This window comes from Gymnoscopelus microlampas, assembly GCF_963454915.1.
Source record: "Gymnoscopelus microlampas genome assembly, chromosome: 9".
Taxonomy (NCBI): Eukaryota; Metazoa; Chordata; class Actinopteri; order Myctophiformes; family Myctophidae; genus Gymnoscopelus; species Gymnoscopelus microlampas.
In genome coordinates, this window is record NC_139946.1 from 25,683,021 (window position 1) to 25,703,555 (window position 20,535).

Genomic DNA, 20,535 nt, shown 5'->3' on the forward strand with positions numbered 1-20,535 from the left:
TTGAGGTATAGGCCTATTAAAAAGGTCTTTAAAAAAAGGTCCTCAGGGGACCCCCTGAGGGTCCCGACCCACAGGTTGAGAACCACTGCTCTAGAATAGGGTGACTGAGCTGCCCCCATCCAGTGAAAAAGGGGGGGCCATGCCAGCGTCACGTGGGGTGCCTACGTGACTCACAGAGAGCACAGAGTGGCCCTGTTGTTCCTGTTGCACAAAGGGGTGCCAGGGTAATCAGTCCAGGCCGTGCGTGCATGTGTGTGCCTGTTTCAAGTCATTATTGTGGGGGCTTTGTGTGGGCAAGAATAGAAGGAAGGGAAAGAAAGTCGGGCAAAGGCCGAGGACGAGGAAGCGTGGTTCTCTTACCCTCTTTCTCCCGCGGATGACAAAGACGATGAGCAGCCAGAAGAACATAGCGATGACCACCGAGCCGATGGGAACGATCAGCTCCACGTTGGTCTTCTCCTCGGCTCCTGCAACGGTTGCCGTCAGTCAGTCACGTTTGTTCACAACTCGCCTCGCTCGTCCATGACCCCATTAAGACCTGAGGCCGATTCTACAGATGCCTTCGAAAACAGTAGTTCTCAAACTTTTTCGTAATTCAAAATCTTCAAAAAATCTTCAAAAATTGCAGATGTACAAGCTCGCAGCGCGGCACAAAGTGACGCACTGTGAGCTTGTATATCTGCTATTTTTTAATAGCCAACGCTAAGATCTAAAATGACACAGATACTTTCCCGGTTTAATGGGTTAAAGCATCTATGTTAAACGCATTGTCAAACTATCGAGCAGCATAGACCATGGGTTTCCAATTTTTTAAAAGGTTTTTGGGGTCAGAAAAGTAAAAAGAAAAAAAGGAACAGTAATAAATTAAATGTAGAATTTTCTCCAATAATGACATGACTAAAATAGCGATGGCAGGTTGTGGTAAAAAAAGAAAGAAAAAAGAGGTTAGAATACAGTATATATTTTTTGACCTGCCAGTATTGGGAAATGAGTACTGATGAAGTAAAAAAAACTAAAAAATACATAACTGTCTGTATAGTTGTACATTAATGTGTGGTTGTCACAAAACTCCAAGGCACACCTGGACTTGTCTCTCTGCACATTATTTGGGATACAATTGGCATAAACGACTTGTATGATAAGGAAGGGGTGTGTTCTTTAGATGCAACATACTGTTAGCATGTCTGTCGGTTTGGAAGATGGAATCTTTTAGTGACGTGTTTTGGCAGCGCTCAACACGGGAGCATCAGGAAAAGGGTTTGTTGGGTGTCTGAATGCGTGTTTGGGTTGGAGGGCGGCAACTTTTGGAATTGGGTCTGGAAGCTGCCTGGTGTTTTATCTCATCATATCAAATGCTCAGGAGTGACCCGTGCCAATGTCGAAAGCGCTTCTACGATCACAGTCCAGTCTGTCTACTGTCTTTGTGGAACCCCATGCCCTGCCTACCATCTACAACAAACCCTCTCTGGCATCCTCCATTTTGGCATTTTTAACCTTATTTCTTATCTAATTTTTCATTATAATCCGGAATTACGTATCTCTACTAGACCGGGCAAGTTGGGAACAATGCAAGTTGGGAATGCATGCCCCAGCCAGTCCCGGTTATGTGATACCCATTGTAAATGTTGTACCCCAGTACCCGTTGTACCCGTCTGCCTGTGTCCCTTTTACGCTCTGTATCTGTAGGACCCATATATCCCCTATACTGATGTCATCAGTACGGTATCAGTTGGACCGGCCGTTCGAGACAACCGGATCTCCATATATGCCTACATATGGGCATATCGGTCGGATCGGCGGTTCTGGACAAGCGGATCTCCATGATTCTTGATTCCTATGTTTTCACTGTCCTTATATCCCCTCTCCTCTCTAGTGTGGCCACCCGGCGCCTGGAGAGCAGCTGACAGGACGATGGTCGGGGACGGGTCACGTAGCCCCCCAGCTTCTTGTTAGCGTGTTTGCTTGTTTGTTGCTGTGTTTCAATGATCAGTAGAGAACAGGCGAGGGGTGGGGGGGGGATTACTGGAACTGGGGCAGGGGCCGGGCCGGGGGCCTGGTCCTTTTGTCCTGAAGCCCCCTCATTGTTTTGTATTTAGAACCACCCTGGAGGATGTGTGCTAAACAGGGGCTGGCTTCCTGCCCCGCGGAAGTGTGGAGTTTTTTTGCGCTTCATCTTTTAATATGAAAAAATACGACAACACTTTTTTTAATGTGTGTGTGTGTGTGAGCGGAAACCTTGAGGTTGGGTATAAATACATTGGGCTTTGTGATAGTACGGACTGCTCTGACTGGCCAAAGGCCCACACTCATCACTTCACTTAGAGAATGCAGTAATATTCCTTTCAACCAGTAAACAGGAAACGTATCATTCGACATCCCATAACTTTTCAATTGGTTAAGTAGCAGCAATTCTTTGCTGGATGTTAAAGGACAACTTTGTTTTTTTACAACCAAGGTTTATATTTTAGCTTTAGCAAAAGATTGTGAAAATTGCTAAAACTATAGAAAGCAGTAAATTTACATTTTTTAACACTCATCTTTTATTTACTTTAATTACAATCTAAAACATAAACATTGGTTGTAAAAAAACAAAGTTGTCCTTTAAGAACAGGGTTCTGACCTTCAGTTACTAAGTTGGCCTGTGCCGTGTCACAGCCTCGGCTGTTACAGGCAGTACACGTGTATAGGCCACCGTCCTCCGTCTTCACTCGCTGGATGGTCAGGGTCTGGTTCTGTTCGCTCAGAATCACACCTGGAAGAAATCCGTGACAAGCATTAGCAGCCGTCAGAAACAGATTTTTGGTGCTTTTCTGCTGCATGCTACAAAATAAAGTGTGAGTTGTACCATGCATTGGAAAAAGCAGCATTTGAGCAATGGCTCTATGCTACGTTCTCACCTGAGCCCTGCACCACAGTGCGGTTGTTTTTGGTCCAGATAACAGTGGGGCTGGGAGTGCCGGACACATTACAAACCAGCACAGTCGTGGCACTGATGTTGACTCTTTGGTCAGTGAAATTCAGGATCCTCGCTGCCTCAAGAGCTAAAACACAAGGATAATGAGGCGAGTTAGTTGTTGTCTATTTCCCACAAAACTATCGGCTAAAGAGCGTCGAAATACTGAAACAATGGCTCCTGAAGAAGCGGTAAAACGGTGAAGCATGTCGGCAGCACCCGCTGGTGAAGAATGACCAATTTCAGCTACGACCACAATGGGCAACACAAAGGGTTAATCCGGCCCTGAGAGTCACAGTTACTGAGTAAAACAACATGAGTGAGGAAGTCTAGAGGTGTGTATAGGTGTATCACAGACAAACAAACACACAGCCTCTTTACAGTCGCTTCACACTCAAATGCTGTGTCAAAAATAAGTCCTGATTTAAACGCAACTGGGTGCCAGACAGTGTCACGCATCATGGTGCAACGCATGGTAAGCTTGTATATCAGCTATTTATGATGTGCCACACACAATGCCCAACCAAGTGTAAATCAGGCATTAGAAGCAGTACGTTGGTCGCACCTCTGAGGGACAGGAGGCGCAGCAGGCATGTCCTCTCGCCGGTTTTAACGTTCTCCACCTGGCAGGCGTACCAACCCTCCTCCTGACGGGAGACGTTGGGCAGGAGCAGCTCCAGGGTCACGTTGGCGCCCTGCAAGCCCGACAGCATGGCCTGGGGCATGGGCTGCAGGGGCAGGGGCAGGACGCGGCAGGGCTGGACCGGGGGAAGCTGCTCCGACTCGGGGATGCCTCTCAGCCGGTACCAGGCCAGGTTCCCGTAGATCAGCCTGTCGGCCTTACACCTCAGAGCCACCTGGTCCTCCTCTACGGGCTCCCTGGATGGAGACAAACTCAACTCCAGGCCACCTGGTGGGGTGCAAGATGGACGTACAATGAGCAAATCATGTCAGTAAACAGGGCTTCCCTCAAATGAAGTGAGAGAACAGAGATGGCACGGCGCTTACGTGTTACGTGGAAGAGGATGACGCGTGAATCCTGGCCTACTTTGTTGGTGGCCACACATCTGTAGAGGGCGTGAACCTCAGCCTTCTGGATCTTCAAAGAACTCATGGTTTTCTACACATAAAACATTTGAGACATCAATGATTCACTTGTACATTGCAAATTAAATACAATTGCAATGACAATTTAGGCATTTAGCAGACGCTCTTATCCGGAGCTACTTAAAGGACCTACACTATGAATAAAAAAAAAAATTATAATATTTAATATCATATTGTTTATGTCCCTCAAACGTTTTTCAAAAGGTTTGAGCCTAAATCAAGCCTCAGATGTACTCATTCCAACTAACTTCTCTCTGGCTTATAAAGCACTTTCACCTGCAATACCACATTGTCCTGTTTGGCACGGGGCGCTATTGAGCCAGTTTGTATGCATGTTATCTCCTGGTTCTGTGTGGAAAAAGTAGGAGAAAAAAAAAAGCTTTTTTTTCTCTTTTTTTTTTACTGAAAAACGGGAGGGATTGTACCCTGACGTGACGTCACGTCAGGGTGCAAATCAGTTTGGCCTGTTTTGAGACCAATTTACAGAAAACCCCAGATTTGCTGTGAAAGCAAAAGTTAAGTTAAAATTCATGGTGTAGTCCCTTTAAAAGTGCTAGATCAGAGTAAATGTTATGAACCCTTGTCAACAAACAACACAAATTTAATGTTTAAAAGTCACTGGTATACCAGTGAAACATCAAACCGTGTGTCTTTCTAAACATCCTATCCTAACATTCTTAACATCTGAGGTTACGCAAACAGTATACTTACTGTATTTAAAATATATATTAAGTATATCTAAATAACATAAGATACAGTAATAAACACAGTATTGAACATATATCTGCCTGCATTTGTGCCTTTGTGGTATAAAGTAGAGCAGCGAACTATATCATTATAATATTGATATCGTGGGATTTTGGATATCATAATATTGTGATATGGCATAAGGGCTGTCTTTTCCTGGTTTTACTCACTTAAGCCCTATTTCATACTTTTAAACAATTTTGAATATTTACAATAACAGCAAAAATAGCAGATCTACAAGCTCACAATGTGTCACAATGTTACGTGTTGTGCGCTTGTAGATCTGCAATTTTTGCTACTTACATTACATTACATTACATTACAGTCATTTAAGACAATCTTTGAAAAGAAAAAGTGAAAAAATATGATTTTATCCATATCGCCATCTCTAGTGTAAATGTATCTACCTTCTGGGCATGGTCGGTGTCAGGGTTAATTGGGTCGGTCACAGTGGGGTTGGGTCCGGTGCTGGTGCTGTTGATGCTCCTCCATCCACTGCACTGATCCAGGTTCACCTCTGACCTCAGCAGTCCTGACCTGAACAAACAGTCCGTACAATCCCACTGAAACTCAACAACATGTGAACAATGGAAGTTCTCCGATCCCCCTGTGTTCCTATAACTCTGACATGCACGCCCAGTTGCAGTCGCGAGGAGGAAGACACAAACATAATAGAATAAATAGAGAACGGGTTTCATAACTGAAAGCCTTCCGTTTTTTTGAGTGGTGCCAACCACTCCTATATCTGTCTTTGTCCGTGTGTCCGTATGTATGTATGTATGTCTGTCCAATAAACAAACATTGATGACAACATCAATACGGGGCTCATCTAAGGCACCACTCTCTTCACACAGGGTGTGATTTTTTTTACCCATTTACAGAACATCATCGTCATCATCATGTGTTTAAAGTCCGCTTTCCAGGCAGTGCTGGGTTGGACTGGATTCCCGACCAACCCAGAACCGGTGTCATAACTGAACCCTTCTGTTTGTTTTTGTCCCATTTACAGAACAAGAAATGTTTTGTGGGGTTACGCAACGTTCTTCCAGATCTAACTCAGCGATGTTATGTCCACAAACTCACATACATGTACACATGCTGGGGAAAACCCTGCATTCTCTGTGACAAAATATAGAAATCTATCGACATATTCGACAAAAAGCACAACCGCAAAAAAAAAAACTTTGAGCAGTGGTTCTCAAACATTGTCATGTCAAGGACCCCCAAACTGATATAGTGGCCACGGACCCCCGTTCAAAGAGATATTGTGCCAGGGACCCCCATAAGAGAAAGATTTGTCAAGACTTTTTTTTCTTTTTAAATAGCCGATCTATAAGCTCACAATGTGTTGTGATAAGATGCGTTGTGAGCTTGTAGAACGGATATTTTCCAATAGCCAAAAAAAACGAATCAGGCTTAAACTGTTCCTCATTTTGCTGACCACCCCCTGAAACTCCACTCTCAAGGACCCCTGATGCTGGTCCCCGGACCCCACTTTGAGAACAACTAGCTCAGAGATATAGATGGGCGTCCTGTTGCATTGGGGACAGGAAGTCATGCGAGCAGAGAAGTGGCTCTTGATAGGAAGGAGTCCCTTATTCTGATGGAGAGGACGGAGGAACAACAGGAAATGTAGCGTAGATGCCTGAGGAAGTGCTCTGATGTGTGGGCTGGAGATAAGAGCCTGCTGATGCTCTGCTCTGCTCTAGCCCCCCTCCCCCCGTCCCTTCTGTCAACAACCCTCCAATCACTGACATACCTGAGGAGGATGCTGCTCTGTAATCCAGGAGTTCTCCAACCTTTTCATGTCAAGGACCCCCAAATTAATATGCATTTGGCCGTGGACCCCCATCAGAAAATATTTTGTGCCGGGGACACCATACAAGATTTGTGTCAAAAAATATAATATATAATAAAGTTTTATCTTTTCAAAATAAGAAAAGAAAAGAAACAGCCGATCTACGATCACATCAAGCGCAATGTCATTGTGTCGCATCGTGACACATTGACTATTTTCAAATAGCCAATGTATAGTGGTTAAAATCAGATTTTACTAATTAACTGATTTTGATGAAGACCCCCTGGAACCCCTCAAGGGCCTCTGGGGATCCCTGGACCCAACTTTGAGAACCACTGCTTTGACGTGTGTGCTGTAGCCCTTACACTGAGCATCTAGTATCAACACCATCAATAGCAGGGCCAAACAACAATAAATACAATTCCCGCTTAATTTGTCTTTTACACCTGCCATTTAAGCAGCTAATCTATCTGCAAGTTAAAGTACCTTGGATTTATTTATGTTGAGTGATAAAACTAAAATCCAGAGAGCACAAACATAGCCATCCATGGAATTGTATAATATGACTGTTCATTTACAGTATGTAGGTATGTTGGTTATATGACACTATGGTCATATACTGTAGATACAGGACTCACGTAGCCAGGTGATCAGAGATATCCGCCCAGCGCCCACCGATACCACTGGTGACATCTAAATTTAATGTAGGGGCTAGAAATGGCTAGAAATAGATTTAACAGCATTGCAGAACCAATGACAAACATTAAGGTGGTCCTTCATATTTAGACAGTAAGGATTGGTTTTCAAAGGCGTAGGTTTGTTAGCGGCTGTTCTTTGCCATTGAATTTAGAAGTTGAAGTATGACGTTTTGATAGGCTGAGATCTCTGATCTTCTTGCTATGGGAGACTAATAATAATACACTGCAACGTACAAAGATAATCTGGGGCCTCTGTTAAATCAACAACCTGTTGACAAGCCTCTGGAGGTAGTGGTTGAATCCATAAAGGGGGGTTCATTGCACACAAACACACGTACGATGTGTAGTGTATATACACACACACACACACACACACACACACATACACACACACACACGCCCGTGCGTGCACCCACACTGAGGAGAGGTGTAAATACAACTTACTGGAAGGCGGCAGGACAGTCTTCCTCGGACATCCATTGCCACTCGATCTTTGCGGGTGTGGGGATTCCGCGGGCGCTGCACCTGAGGGTGGGACTGCTGCCGTACATGTAGACATCAGTGTCCACCGCCACTTCCTTCTCAATGATATGGGGAGGGACTGTGAAGGAACGACATTAGGCTTTACCATCGAGAGTGAGAAAAACAAGGGAGCTACGAAATAGACTTTCAGATCACTCTGATCACATTAATAGTTAACCACTTAATCCCGTATGATGAATAACATAAATAGCTGATCTACAACACCTTGTGATGCTTGTAGATCTGCTATTTGTGGTTTTAGATTTTTTTTAAATTTGTTTTAAATGTTTTTCACCTATAAAGACATGTTTCCACAAATGACGCCTTTCAGGCAAAACCACCTTTAACTGTATAACAACACCATCGAATATGTCATTAAAACTAGCTCTAGTATAAGATACACTGCTGACTACACAGCTGTTACCAACAAGTATTCAGGCAGACGTTCAGGAAGGTTATATATTGCAAAATGATGGTCAACCGCATTAGGTCAGTGAATATTAAAACAGGGAAAACATGACAATAAGATATGAGATGGAAAACATACCATTGACCAGCAGCTGAACGGAGCGTCTGTGCTCCTCCTTGGTAATCTTATTGGTCAGAACCACAGTGTAATTGCCAGCATCCTTCTCCATCACGCCGCGGATCACCAGCTCATCATTTCTGGCCTTTAATCTGTAGTCATCTTTACGGATCTGCTGGCCATTCTTGTACCTGACACAGGCAGATCGCGATATCAAATCATCAAATCGTCAAACCAGATGTCTTCTTTTAAGTCACTTCTTAAAACGTACCTTTATCGAAAGGCAATTCCATAATTAAACATTTTAAATGGTATCTTTTGATTCCATGTATTTATTTATTTTATAATGTTTAGATTTTATACAGGTCATCATGATTTTATTATGATTTGTATTTATTATTATTATTATTATTATTGTTATTATTATTACGTATATCTGGTCAATAATGACAGTATTCATGACCATGCCCCAGTTTAGCAGGCCACAATGAAATAAGTCATAGACAGTACCATACACATACACTCTGGTGCACTGTTGCTCGATAACATGAAAATGAATTGTATTCAAATACACTACTGCCACTACTACCAGAACGTACCATTTGACAATAGGCTCAGGGTAGGCTGTGTACTTGACAGGGATGGTGGTCTCAGGTGCTCGATCACGGACATTGACCTCAATAATCTTTGTCGATGCGTCCTTCAGCTCAATGAATGGCTTTTCTGGGATCACACAGAAGTCACAAAAACAGAGTAAGCTTCATTCACCATCAGTACTGTATACTTAAACCCTATTCTTATTTGACAAAGTATACTAGGCCACCTCCTGTCTACACGAAAATAGGCGATTACAAGCTCACAATGCGACGCGCTGTCACCAGCAGCGAGTTTGTTGATATTTTCAGTGAATGTTCGCCCCACAATGGGGATGCTAGGGTTCATGTGGATAAATGGGTACATGAAGGACCCACTGATGATGTCACACACACCTCGCTCAAGACGTGTAATGGTTCATTTATAGGCTACTCAGGCTTATGCTGTCTTTGAGAACATATCTATGACAGCTATGGCATGTCTCTGGTTTTACCTCATTGTTGTAACACAATTTACAATTTAGGCATTTAGCAGACGCTTAATCCAGAGCGATTTACAGTAAGCAAGGTAAACACGAGGTAATACATCAAATACATAGAAATAGTAATCATCATAGGTGAACCAATAACCTATCATCAGTCTCAGCAGTATATATCAAAAAACTAATAATCTGTACATTGGAACTATACACACTATAGGATGCTAGGTCTACAAGTGAATATGGCTTCTGTCTACATAACATACCGTATCTAAATTACATTTTAGCTTTTGCATAATGGCAAGTGCTACGGGCTAAGGTGGAGTCTGAAGAGGTGAGTCTTCAGATTACGGCGGAAGATTGATAGTCAGTCTGCTGTTCTAACTGCAATGGGGAGTTCGTTCCACATTTTGGGGGCCAGAAGGGAGAAGAGTCTGGGACGTGTGGAGCGTTGTCCCGGATGTTAGGGAAGGTTCTGACAGCTTCCCTGTGTTAGCTGATCCACACAGTACAACCACCCACAATTCTCAGACACTTTGCAGTGCAGTGGTTCATACAGCAACTTATTGTTGTCCTTGTCTTCAAGTGTGGTGAGTGGAGAGTAATACGTTTGTTTGATAGTCGCCATACAGAGGGTAAGCTGGATTAAACCCATGGGAGACTAACAAAGACAATATTTTTTACATGACTTTTATCATAAATGATTAATAAACAACAACATGCTCCAGGTGTGTACAGTAAAGTACCTACCATAGACCTTCAGGGATGCAGATGAGCTCTTGTCCATCTGTCCGCTGGAGGCGGTGCATGTGTATTCTCCTGTGTGGTTGAGCGTGACGTTCTCCACTGTGAGCGTGTTGGACAGCTCCAGAGAGTTCCACAACTTCTTCTTGTGTGATGTTGTATGTGAGGCCCCCGAGCCATTCAGTGAAACCTGACACATGGCAAGCAATTTCAGAAGAATATTAACCACTTTCAAAATAGCGTATCAATATTGTCATTATAGGGGAAAATGTAAATCCCGAAAATAGTTTAAAATTTGTAATCCCCCTACAAGTTCACAACACGTCGGTCACACCGTGATGGGTTGTGAGCTCGTAGGTCGCCTATTTTCGCCAGCCAGCGACATGAAGATACAAAGCAACATCTGTTTGCAGTTGCTACAAAAGATACAAATACAAAGCTACAAATTCAAGTTGAGCTGGGTTCAACTTCAAGATACAAAGATACAAAACTACAACTGTAGCTCCGATGACGCAGCGTTTGATGACGTCACCGACCGTGTTGAGGAACATAGATAGATACAAAGCGACAAATATGCTGTGTATTTTTGGATCTTTGTATCTGCCCGTGTGAACGCAGCATAACACTCTCCACTGTACTGAATCATATCAACAACTTTCATGTCAGAAGGGGACCCTGAGACAAAATCATTTCAAATGAGGGGTCCGTGGCCTGTATCAATTTGAGGGTCCTTGACAATGACATTACATTTTTTAGAACCACTGAAATAAGCCATAGGTCCCCAATGTGAGACCACATGGAGAAAAAAATAAGAAAACATCAGGTGAACTCTGAACTTTGACCTGGTGCAGAGACCAGCTGAAGGGTTCCTGAAAGCAGGAAGAGAGAGTTCTACGGACGGACAGGAAGGAAGCCAGATAGGCTACATATGATGACTCTGGTGTCTGTCATGAATGTCCCAATTGTTGATTTCAATATCAGTTACGTATCAACGTACACTGAGGCCATTTCACAGATTATTAAACCGTGACAATGGCTCCTCCTTCAGAGCCCCATGGTAACTGCTCTGACCAGATGTTGGATTTGCATCTGGCACTTGCACTTTCCACTGTATAATGCCTGAGTGCTAATTTAACATAGACCTTACAGGCCCATTTTTACAATATCTGAATTAAATGAAGACTCAGGATGTTTGCACTGTCCCCTCCCCACCTCTACAGCCTGTCTCTGGACATTGAACAGACAAAACAAAGGAGAAACCCCCTAAAATACCCTGTCTGTTTTTAACCACTTAAGGGTGGTATATATATAAATTATATATTTTTAAATACGTTTTAAAAAGCGCTATATTCTGATCAGATCATAGGTCACAGGATCTCAGCTCTTCAATAAACAGATTTCAGGTTGGGATACCACTTCTATCCAAGAGAGAACTCTACAGGATAGATAGAGGATAAACAAGTGAAATTGGAAGTGATGAAACCACAAAATGAGCAGGCAAAATTGGAACTCAAACACTATAAACTTAAGCTGAAAAATCTGTGATTGGATGAAATTGGCAACCCACCTGAAAATGTATTTTCTGTTTATTAATGAGCTGGAGAGACAAGGACACGCCTGTTACTGAACAAACACTCTATAGCAATGAATATAGAGCTTTAACTTGTTTACAAAAAGGGTTACTTTTTGTTTTAACCAATTAAGCATATGACTTACTTCACCTTTTTATCCCCATATACTTAGTTGTCCAGGGTTCACCAGGAACCTATTAGCTATCTTCGGTAAAGAGATTTGGTAAGGAAACAGTAGGACCTACTGTTTCCTTACCAAATCTCTTTACCGAAGATAGCTAATCTACAAGCTCAATCTGTTTTCACTGAATGTTGTCCCCAGTACAGGAACGCTATAGGGTTAAATGGTGTTTTCTTTCGCAGAAGCCCAACAGAGCGGGGCTTGCGTGCTTCTCACCAAGGCCTGTCCAGAATGTGCCCAGTTGAATTCGATGGCCACGTTGAGCTCGGTTTTGGCGGTACAGCTGAGCACCAGGCGCTCCCCCACCGACAGCCTGACTTGCGCGGGGGTCAGGGTGAGGTCATGGATCTTGTATCCTGCGGAAAAGGGAGGGAAGACGTTGGCCCTGAGAGCTCACAGTCCATTGTTCTACTGAGAGAACATACACCCCCCCTCGCTCTCTCTCTCTCTATCCCCTCTCTCTCCGTCTCTCTGTCTCTCAATCTCTCTCTTTCTCACTCACCAACTTCATTCTTATCTCGGTCGCTCTCATTTCACTCTCTCAGTCTCTCTCTCAGTCTCTCTCTCGCTCTCTCTCTACATATACATGTATGTACAATCACTGCAGTAAAGTGCTGCTGTTATCAAGCATCAGTTTTTCACGTGCACGCGTACACACACACACACACACACACACACACACACACACACACACACACACACACACACACACACACACACACACACACACACACACACACACACACACACACACACACACACACACACACAAACACACACACACACACACACACACACACACACACACAGAGCCTACTGTACACTAGTTATGCATACCTTTAACCACTTTCAACCTGGTGTCCCTATTGTGGTAGGTGAACATTTACAAAATGTAAAAATGAACTTTAAATGTGTGCTTGTAGCTCGTCTATTTTTGCTATTTGTCGAATGTTTAAGTGGTTAATTCATTGAAACACACACACACACACACACACACACACACACACACACACACACACACACACACACACACACACACACACACACACACACACACACACACACACACAGTACAGATGTGTTTCTTACCGACAACAGCGACTATGTAGAGAGGAGACTTGAAGGTGTCGTTGCGTAGGCGCGCCTGGCAGAAGACCACACCGGCGTAGCTGATCAGGTGACTGGGGACCGTGAAGCCCCACCTGGCGTCCCACAGACAGTCCTTCCCATCCGGATGCAGCTCCTTCTTAGGATACTTCTGACACACACACACAGTGAATCACAACTTGTATATGTCATCCAGTGATTTATTTCAAGGACCCCAAATTGATGTGCATTAGGCCACAGACCCCCATTTGATATGATTTTTTATATATAAGCTGTAAAATCCTACATGTTAATTTAACTCTGAGAGTGTAAAAATGGAACCAAATGGACCCGTATGGGTGCATTTGGTTCCATTAGTACACTCTCTGAGTTACAGGCCCGTAAGGGTCCATTTGGTTGTATTTGTACACTCTTATAGTTTCGGCCCCATCATGGTCCATTTGGTTACTAACTATCAATCATTTAGCTGGGGGACCCCTGAAACCCCCTCAAGGACCACATGGGGGTCCCCAGACCTCACGTAGAGGACCAGTGACGTAAATGGAACCTTTGAGTTGTACATCTTTTGTAGCGCTGTGTTGTGTTTGTGACATGCAGAACAAAAGGTGAAATCTAGGTCTTTGAGAATTCACAAGTGACCAAATCAATGCACACTATAAACCAGAGAGTTCAATTAATACTACGGAACCCAGTGGGATTAAAACACCATGGGAAAGCAGCTTTTCATTTCAGATTCTGTAATGACAAATACTGGCTGCAGTATGACCAAGATTTTTTTCTTTTTTGTTCAATTAAGTACTCATTAATTTTTAAAGAGGGTATGCTAGTTTAGTTTTTGGCATAAAGTCATCCATGCTTTTATTCCATCACGCTTAGACTACTGCAACTCCTTATACTCTGGCCTTAGCAAAAAATGTGTTCAGAGCTCTGTGACAAGGCTCTCCACTGGTTGCCTATGAGCTACAGGAGCGATTTTAAGATTTTACTAATCACTTTTAAAGCACTGTTTGGACAAGCTCCCAAGTACATTACGGATCCTACAAGCCGGTGCGCTGCCTTAGATCCTCAGGTAAGGCTCTCTTAGTTGCTCCTGAGACCCGCCTCGCTGCTCGGGGTGATTTTTTGCGGCCCGTGGCCCTGGGCTTCTCAGATCCCTGAGGATCTGAGACCAGCAAAATCAGTGGTCTCCTTCAAATCGCTTCTGAAAATACACCTTTATGTTAAGTGTTTCTCTAAGGATTATTTTAGGACTATTCTAGTGTTGTAAATTGATTTTATCTGTTGATCTAATGTGTTGTTGTTCAAGCACCTTATAACTTTGTTTAGAAAAGCGTGATGATGAGGTATTTGTCAGGGGTGAGCTTCAAAAATGTCAGAAAATGTATTTTTGAGTTTTCGAGTTTTCGAGTTTTCGTTATTTCGATTTCGATATGGTTATTATAGTTTTAGTTAACTATAATAACCATGCTGCTGACCACAGGGAAACTTGGACTGATGTGTGCTTCATTGTACTAGCTGGTGGCTGTCTGACCAGGGCAAAGGCCTCAGTGATTTTCCAAACTGCATCCAAGTGGAATGACACTAAAACTGTGTGTAGGTCACAGGTTCTAAGTGATGGGTGGAGGTAGCACAGACAGGAAATGGAAACCTGCTAAATGTTCCCCCTTTGTGCTGACTGACACAATGAAAAGTTTTATGTTCAGTTTCCAAAAAGTTATTATCTGCCGCCCCAATAAAATCTGCCTGAATATGCAACATGTACCAATGCACAGGAGGCTGCATGCCTAGATTATACTTTGCCATACAACAGTATAGTGCGGCGAAAATAGCTACTTTGCTTTTTGGCTGAATTCTCATTGATATTTCACAGAATGTTTGGCTATTTCTGCTGACTTTTCACCAATAATGACACCCCTCAGAGTCAAATTAACACTGAGGGGTTTACAGTTCATATTGGGGTCCCAGAGATTAAAAGAAAATCATATCAAATGGGGCCATTATTAGCTAATAAGCTAGATGTTTGGGACAGTAGCAGTGCTTACGGTGTGGAGCGTGACGTTCAGATCCTCCATAGAGCCGCGGCATGGTATCACCACCCGCTCTCCTTCTCGGATGAACACAACCTCGTACTCCTTCTCAGATGGCACGAAGGGCACCTTCTCATCTAGAATCACACATTTCACAACTCTGAGAATGAAAAGTTACAGGATACCAGAAACAAGTTTGGTGCGTCTAGTGCCCAATTGCAGTCTTCTTCAAATAACTTTACTGACATTGCCAACCATTCGTGTCCTACCCGACACCAGGGTTCATCATTGAAGTAAATCCAGATTGTAGCTTTACATCACTCGTCATGCAACATGCTTACCTTGGAAGGATGGGTGTCACGCCCAGTGGTGGAAAGTAACTACTAACTAAGTACATTTACTCAAGTACTCAAATACATTTTGAGGTACTTTACTTTTGAGTATTCCCATTTTTCAATACTTTACTCCACTACATCTCAGAGGCAAATATAGTACTTTTTGCTCCACTACAATTATTTGAAAACTTTAGTTTTTAACTTACATGAATTGGTTAATGTAAGTTACTTACATTACTTACAACCAATTAAGCCCTATTTTATAGCTATTTGAAAATAGCAGATCTACAAGCTCGCAACGTGTCGCACCGTGACGTGTTGTGAGCTTGTAGATCTGCTATTTTGGAAAGATATAGAACATTTTTGAAGACTTTTAAAAAACGTTCTAGTAGTAGAGTAGTTTTACTTTTGAGACTTATGGTATATTTTTATGCCAATACTGTTGTACTTTCACTCAAGTAAAACTTTGAATGAATACAAGCCTTTTAACAGAGTATGTCTACCTTGTGCTTCTACTTCTTCCACGTACTGGGCGTCACGCCCTTCGTTCCGAGGTTACGGTTAAAGGGAAGTCCTACCATTGACAAACATGTAAACAGAGGCAGCGGTTTTGCCATCCTCAACCTCCAGGTCTTTGTAGGAGCAGCGGTACAGCCCTGTCTCATTGGCGGTGGCGTTAGAGATGGTCAGTGTGGTGCAGAAGAGTCCAGAGCCACTGCAGTCGGAGGTGGAGAGACGACTGCTGGAGTAAGGAGTGGTCCACGTCAGGTACTGCCGACCGCTGGGAGGTCAATGAAAACTCAGATCAGTCGGTTTTCCACAGACACTTAAGACTACTCTGTTCATGTCACTTTCATACCGACTAAACATTTTAAAGTGAAATATATATACATAACATCAGTGTTTCTCAATGGGGGGCAGTACAACCCACCAGGGGCGTTCAGAGAACATGAGGGGGGGGGGAGGCTGGAAGCAATATCTATGAGAAGGGGTGCTGTTAGGGGTCTTAAGGAACCTTGACGTTGGATTCAGTAGCGTCTTCCCCTGAAGATTATTCATCATCACTGCTGAAAATACTGTCTGCTGCAATTCAATTTTCCTTTTAGCATTGCTTGCGTAATTGTACTTGCTGTACTGTTTGCAATGTGTTAATAAGGTATTCAATAATAATACGAGATCAGTCAGTCTTCAGCTTCCTTGATTGGCCAACCGATCGGCCTTATGGATTTGTCAAACTTTGAGCGACATTTGTGCCACCGAAGCAATACAAGTGATAACACACAGTCAGAGTAAATTGGTTATAGTGTGAGAAATGTTCTGCTGGACATGTGGTACATCTGGTACATCTGAATGGATCCAAACAGATAGATACCTTTATGTGAATGTTGCAGTGGAGCACAAGCTGTACTCCTTTGGAGGTGACATGGCTCAGATGGACGTGAACGTTTTTAACACAGTGTCTATAGTATACAATGGAGGAAGTTTGCCCAAGTGCCTACTGGAAGAGGAGAACGTCCCCTTCAGGGGCACACAGCTGTGTTAATGGAAGATATCATCTAAATCTGGGGAGGGTATCCTTACTGCAACGTGCTTTATGCATTTGATGTCGACTTCCACAGATGGTTCAAACCCAAGATTTCTGGGACTGTTCCAGAGGAGAGGCTGTACCACCCAGCCTGTGTCTTGGGGAAGGTCATGTATATCTATGGAGGATACACCCAGCTGACATTCACTAATGACATCTACAAGTTGGAAAACACCACAAAGGTCTGGTCTTTAATTAACACCACCACCTCCTGCTTCAATGGGCCACTCTGCCACCATCATCGGGACACAGATTCATAAACCACAGATCAAATTATTGCTTTTTTGTTTCCGTTTGTGATCAATAACGAGACCCAGTTAGAGTCTGATGTTCCAATATATAACTGTAGCTGTTGTTTACTAGTAAAAATATAATAGCACTCCTGGCAAATCTTTTTTTCTTCTCCCTGGGAAGTAGACTAATAATCACATTGACAGTCCATTTTAATATAAAGTTATGAGTTATTCATTGAGATGTTTTCTAAATTATATATGCAACAGAATAAATACATTTTAATGTCAAGAGCAGAAACATAGCCTGCATTTTAAATGGGTGTGGGGGGCGGTAAGGGACCTGCACTGGATGGGGGCGCAGGTTGAGAACCACTGATATAGATAGAGGGACTGATGGATTGGAGAGACATACAAGTGAGGGACGGACGGATGGACGGGCGGACGGACGGATTGATTGATTGATAACCATGTCCAGTCTCTGACCTGCAGGTGAGCTCCAGGCTGTCTGTTTTGTTGATCCTCAGGATGCCGCTGGCATTCATTGTAGGAGGATCCGGCATGTACCGCAGATCTAGAGCTGTGGAGAAGAAAAACAAGCATGATCCAGGGAGCTGCAGTGGTTCTCAGACATTTAATTTCAAGGACCCCCATAACTCTGAGTTACAGACCTGTAAGGGTCAATTTGGAACCCTGAGGGTACCTGGATATATCACACATTAAAATCATTAATCTGTGGTACATTTGAGTCCTAACACTTCAGAATCCACATTGGGCATAGCACCACTGTGGTCTGAACACACACACTGTGAATCTTTAATACAGTGCGTGTTTACTCTTTTCCTGTGACCAAAACGCTATATGAGAAACTACTGTAACAAAAAATGCCATATTGATTTATTGCCATAATAAATCAACAAATACTGCTTCTCAAAAGTCTCAACTGAGCGAATTAAAGATGGTGAATGTTTGGTTTGCTGGCTAGCTGGCTGGCTGACCGGCTATAATATACTGAGCCATTATTCCATTGCCACAGCAAATGGCGGAGCTGTGTCAAAACAGGAAGCCTGGGGAAGATGGGCCGGGGCAGACTCAATAGCCAGAGCTCTGGAAGGTCTAGGTGGGGTTCCTGTTTCTGAGGACACAGGCCTGCAGCAGAGCAGAGCAGATCTGCCCCCTCCTTCCCTAGGAGGCAAACACACCGTCTACGCAACCATGGAACACTTTACACTGACTTGGCCATTTGACGAAACAATCAAACGACTTGTTTCAATGTGTTCAATCCCAAATTTAACACAAATACTAATAATACTATTAATACTTAAAATGATTTTTATTATTATTGTTAGTATTATTATTTAGGCCAATCAATGACTATATTGTATATACACCTATACAGTGGATTCTCTACTTGGGAATTGCTTTTTTATTACTCTATTATTATTTATTTAAAAGTTCAACCAAAATTGTGAGCTTACTTAAATTAACTGGATGAACAACAGAGCAGCCAGACTGCACTTAATGATGAATCCATAATTGCTTCAGCCTATTCCTTTTTTTTCGTCATTGATTGTGTGGATTATTTATTGTGTGAAATGGATTGGTGTAAATATCAATAATGCGTTTGTTTTTTACAACTGTCTGTTGCATATTCAACATTTTCTCTACAGCCTACACTAGTACAGTATGACCGAAATAATAATAGTATTTCAAACATCTTCAAGGGTTATATTTTACATAATAAATATAACCCTTGAAAAGCAAGCATAAAGACGACTTATATGGATGGACTATAAAACATGTATCCCTCAACACATGTTACTTGTCTGGAGTCTTCAACCCTTTAACACAGGGAAATAATCTGTGTCATTTTAGATTTCTTTGGCTATTAAAAAATAGCAGATCTCTATTTTTTGGCAAATCTTTGAATATATATATTTATTTATATATTCCTATATATGCCTATGAATATTTCAAGATGGGGGGGCAAACGCATATCCTTTTGGGCCCTTGACATGAAAAAGTTTGAGAACCACTGAATATAATATAGCATTTTTGTAATAGGATTTAGAAGACATTTGTATAGAGTCGATTGATTTAATTCATCTTTAAACAAAACAATGCATTTAGGATGATCTCACCAAAGAGCCAATGGATTTGTAAGATCAGCCCCAGAAGCGGTATGACGGACATTGCCAGAGCCATCATCCGACGGTCAAGAGACGATCAGTCCCCTCACGAACATCCAATAACAAAAAGTTTGGAACTCCCGTGATAATGAATCCTATACGCGCCACGGTCGTTAGGAGTCCATTTGACAGACAATGACTTATCGATTTCTAGACTATGAAAGTTATTTTAAAGCAAAAACAAAAAAGAATCATGGACAGTTCCCAAAGCAATGTGATGTGCGCGCTGGTCAAACGTGCGCTCCGCCAGTCATGGAGTTGATGGTGCTATGGTCTATGGAGGCAGGATGGAGCGCACAGTGGATAGTGGGCGCAAAGGGAGGAGTGCATATGAAAACGCTCGCCCCAAAACACAGTTGCCCCGGGGCAAATCCGGCGGCCTCGGAACGGTCGCCACCTGGTATCCCTAAACGTTACCTCAGCCAAACTTAAACTATGCCTAAACCCAACCTTATTCCAAACCTTATCCTCAGTAAAACAAATACAAGAATACAAGAACCTCTGGGCCTGCTCGGGGGCGAGCAGTCTGATAAAACAAATGGGGGCCCGCGTATTTAGGGGCGAGTCGTCCGGTTACCGCGCAGATGCGTAATTTGTACTCTGGGTGGGATAAACCTGGGTGTGGGAATAGCTGATGTACAAGCTCGGCTATTTTCAGGCGTATCCCCCTGGTATCTACAGTGAATCACTAGACGCTGCGTGCAGCGTGACTGACTAGTGTGTTTGGTCATTTAGGAATGTCAAAGGGTAAAGTTTCCTGTGGGTAAATAAATAAGGTGCTGCCTGGTCATGATGATGGCCAAAGTTACACTCAAATAATAAGATTGATTTAGGGTTTAGGCTAATTCCAAAAACCGAAAAGAAGCTTAAAAAATGGAAACGGAAAATACTGCTAAACTAAATGTGGATCATGATGAATCAATAAACCTCAAACAAAAGGAAAAAACACAAAAATCTCAACCCCTCCCCTTATTTTCAAAAACAAACATGGAATATGGAACCTGTTACAACTCAACTAATTGATGATTATAATTTCGGGTCCATTCACTCTCTCAGAGTTAAATTAACACTGAGGATTTTAGTGTAGGCTAGTGTGTAGATTGGGATCCCAGATAACAATGTTATCAAATTCAAACTGGTGGT

The 20,535-nt window shown here is 42.8% G+C and overlaps 1 protein-coding gene across 2 annotated transcripts in view; it reads right to left on the reverse strand.

Annotated features, from left to right (window-relative positions):
* The window catches only part of kdr (kinase insert domain receptor (a type III receptor tyrosine kinase)), a 31,870-nt gene extending 12,223 nt beyond the window's left edge, over positions 1 to 19,647 (reverse strand). The window contains exons 1-16 of one of the 2 annotated variants that reach the window (XM_084066366.1): positions 19,345 to 19,647; positions 17,690 to 17,783; positions 15,967 to 16,169; positions 15,069 to 15,190; positions 13,009 to 13,174; positions 12,136 to 12,275; positions 10,174 to 10,357; positions 8,951 to 9,074; positions 8,373 to 8,542; positions 7,748 to 7,904; positions 5,215 to 5,344; positions 3,962 to 4,073; positions 3,519 to 3,863; positions 2,898 to 3,041; positions 2,621 to 2,752; positions 361 to 467 (exon numbers count right to left, since the gene is read on the reverse strand). In XM_084066366.1, the coding sequence (XP_083922492.1) occupies positions 361 to 467; positions 2,621 to 2,752; positions 2,898 to 3,041; positions 3,519 to 3,863; positions 3,962 to 4,073; positions 5,215 to 5,344; positions 7,748 to 7,904; positions 8,373 to 8,542; positions 8,951 to 9,074; positions 10,174 to 10,357; positions 12,136 to 12,275; positions 13,009 to 13,174; positions 15,069 to 15,190; positions 15,967 to 16,169; positions 17,690 to 17,783; positions 19,345 to 19,411 (2,397 nt within the window). In that variant the 5' untranslated portion in view covers positions 19,412 to 19,647. Of the gene's footprint in view, positions 1 to 360; positions 468 to 2,620; positions 2,753 to 2,897; positions 3,042 to 3,518; positions 3,864 to 3,961; positions 4,074 to 5,214; positions 5,345 to 7,747; positions 7,905 to 8,372; positions 8,543 to 8,950; positions 9,075 to 10,173; positions 10,358 to 12,135; positions 12,276 to 13,008; positions 13,178 to 15,068; positions 15,191 to 15,966; positions 16,170 to 17,689; positions 17,784 to 19,344 lie in introns of both variants that reach the window. The other variant, XM_084066365.1, reaches the window with a different exon arrangement.
* Between the last annotated feature and the right edge of the window lie 888 nt (positions 19,648 to 20,535).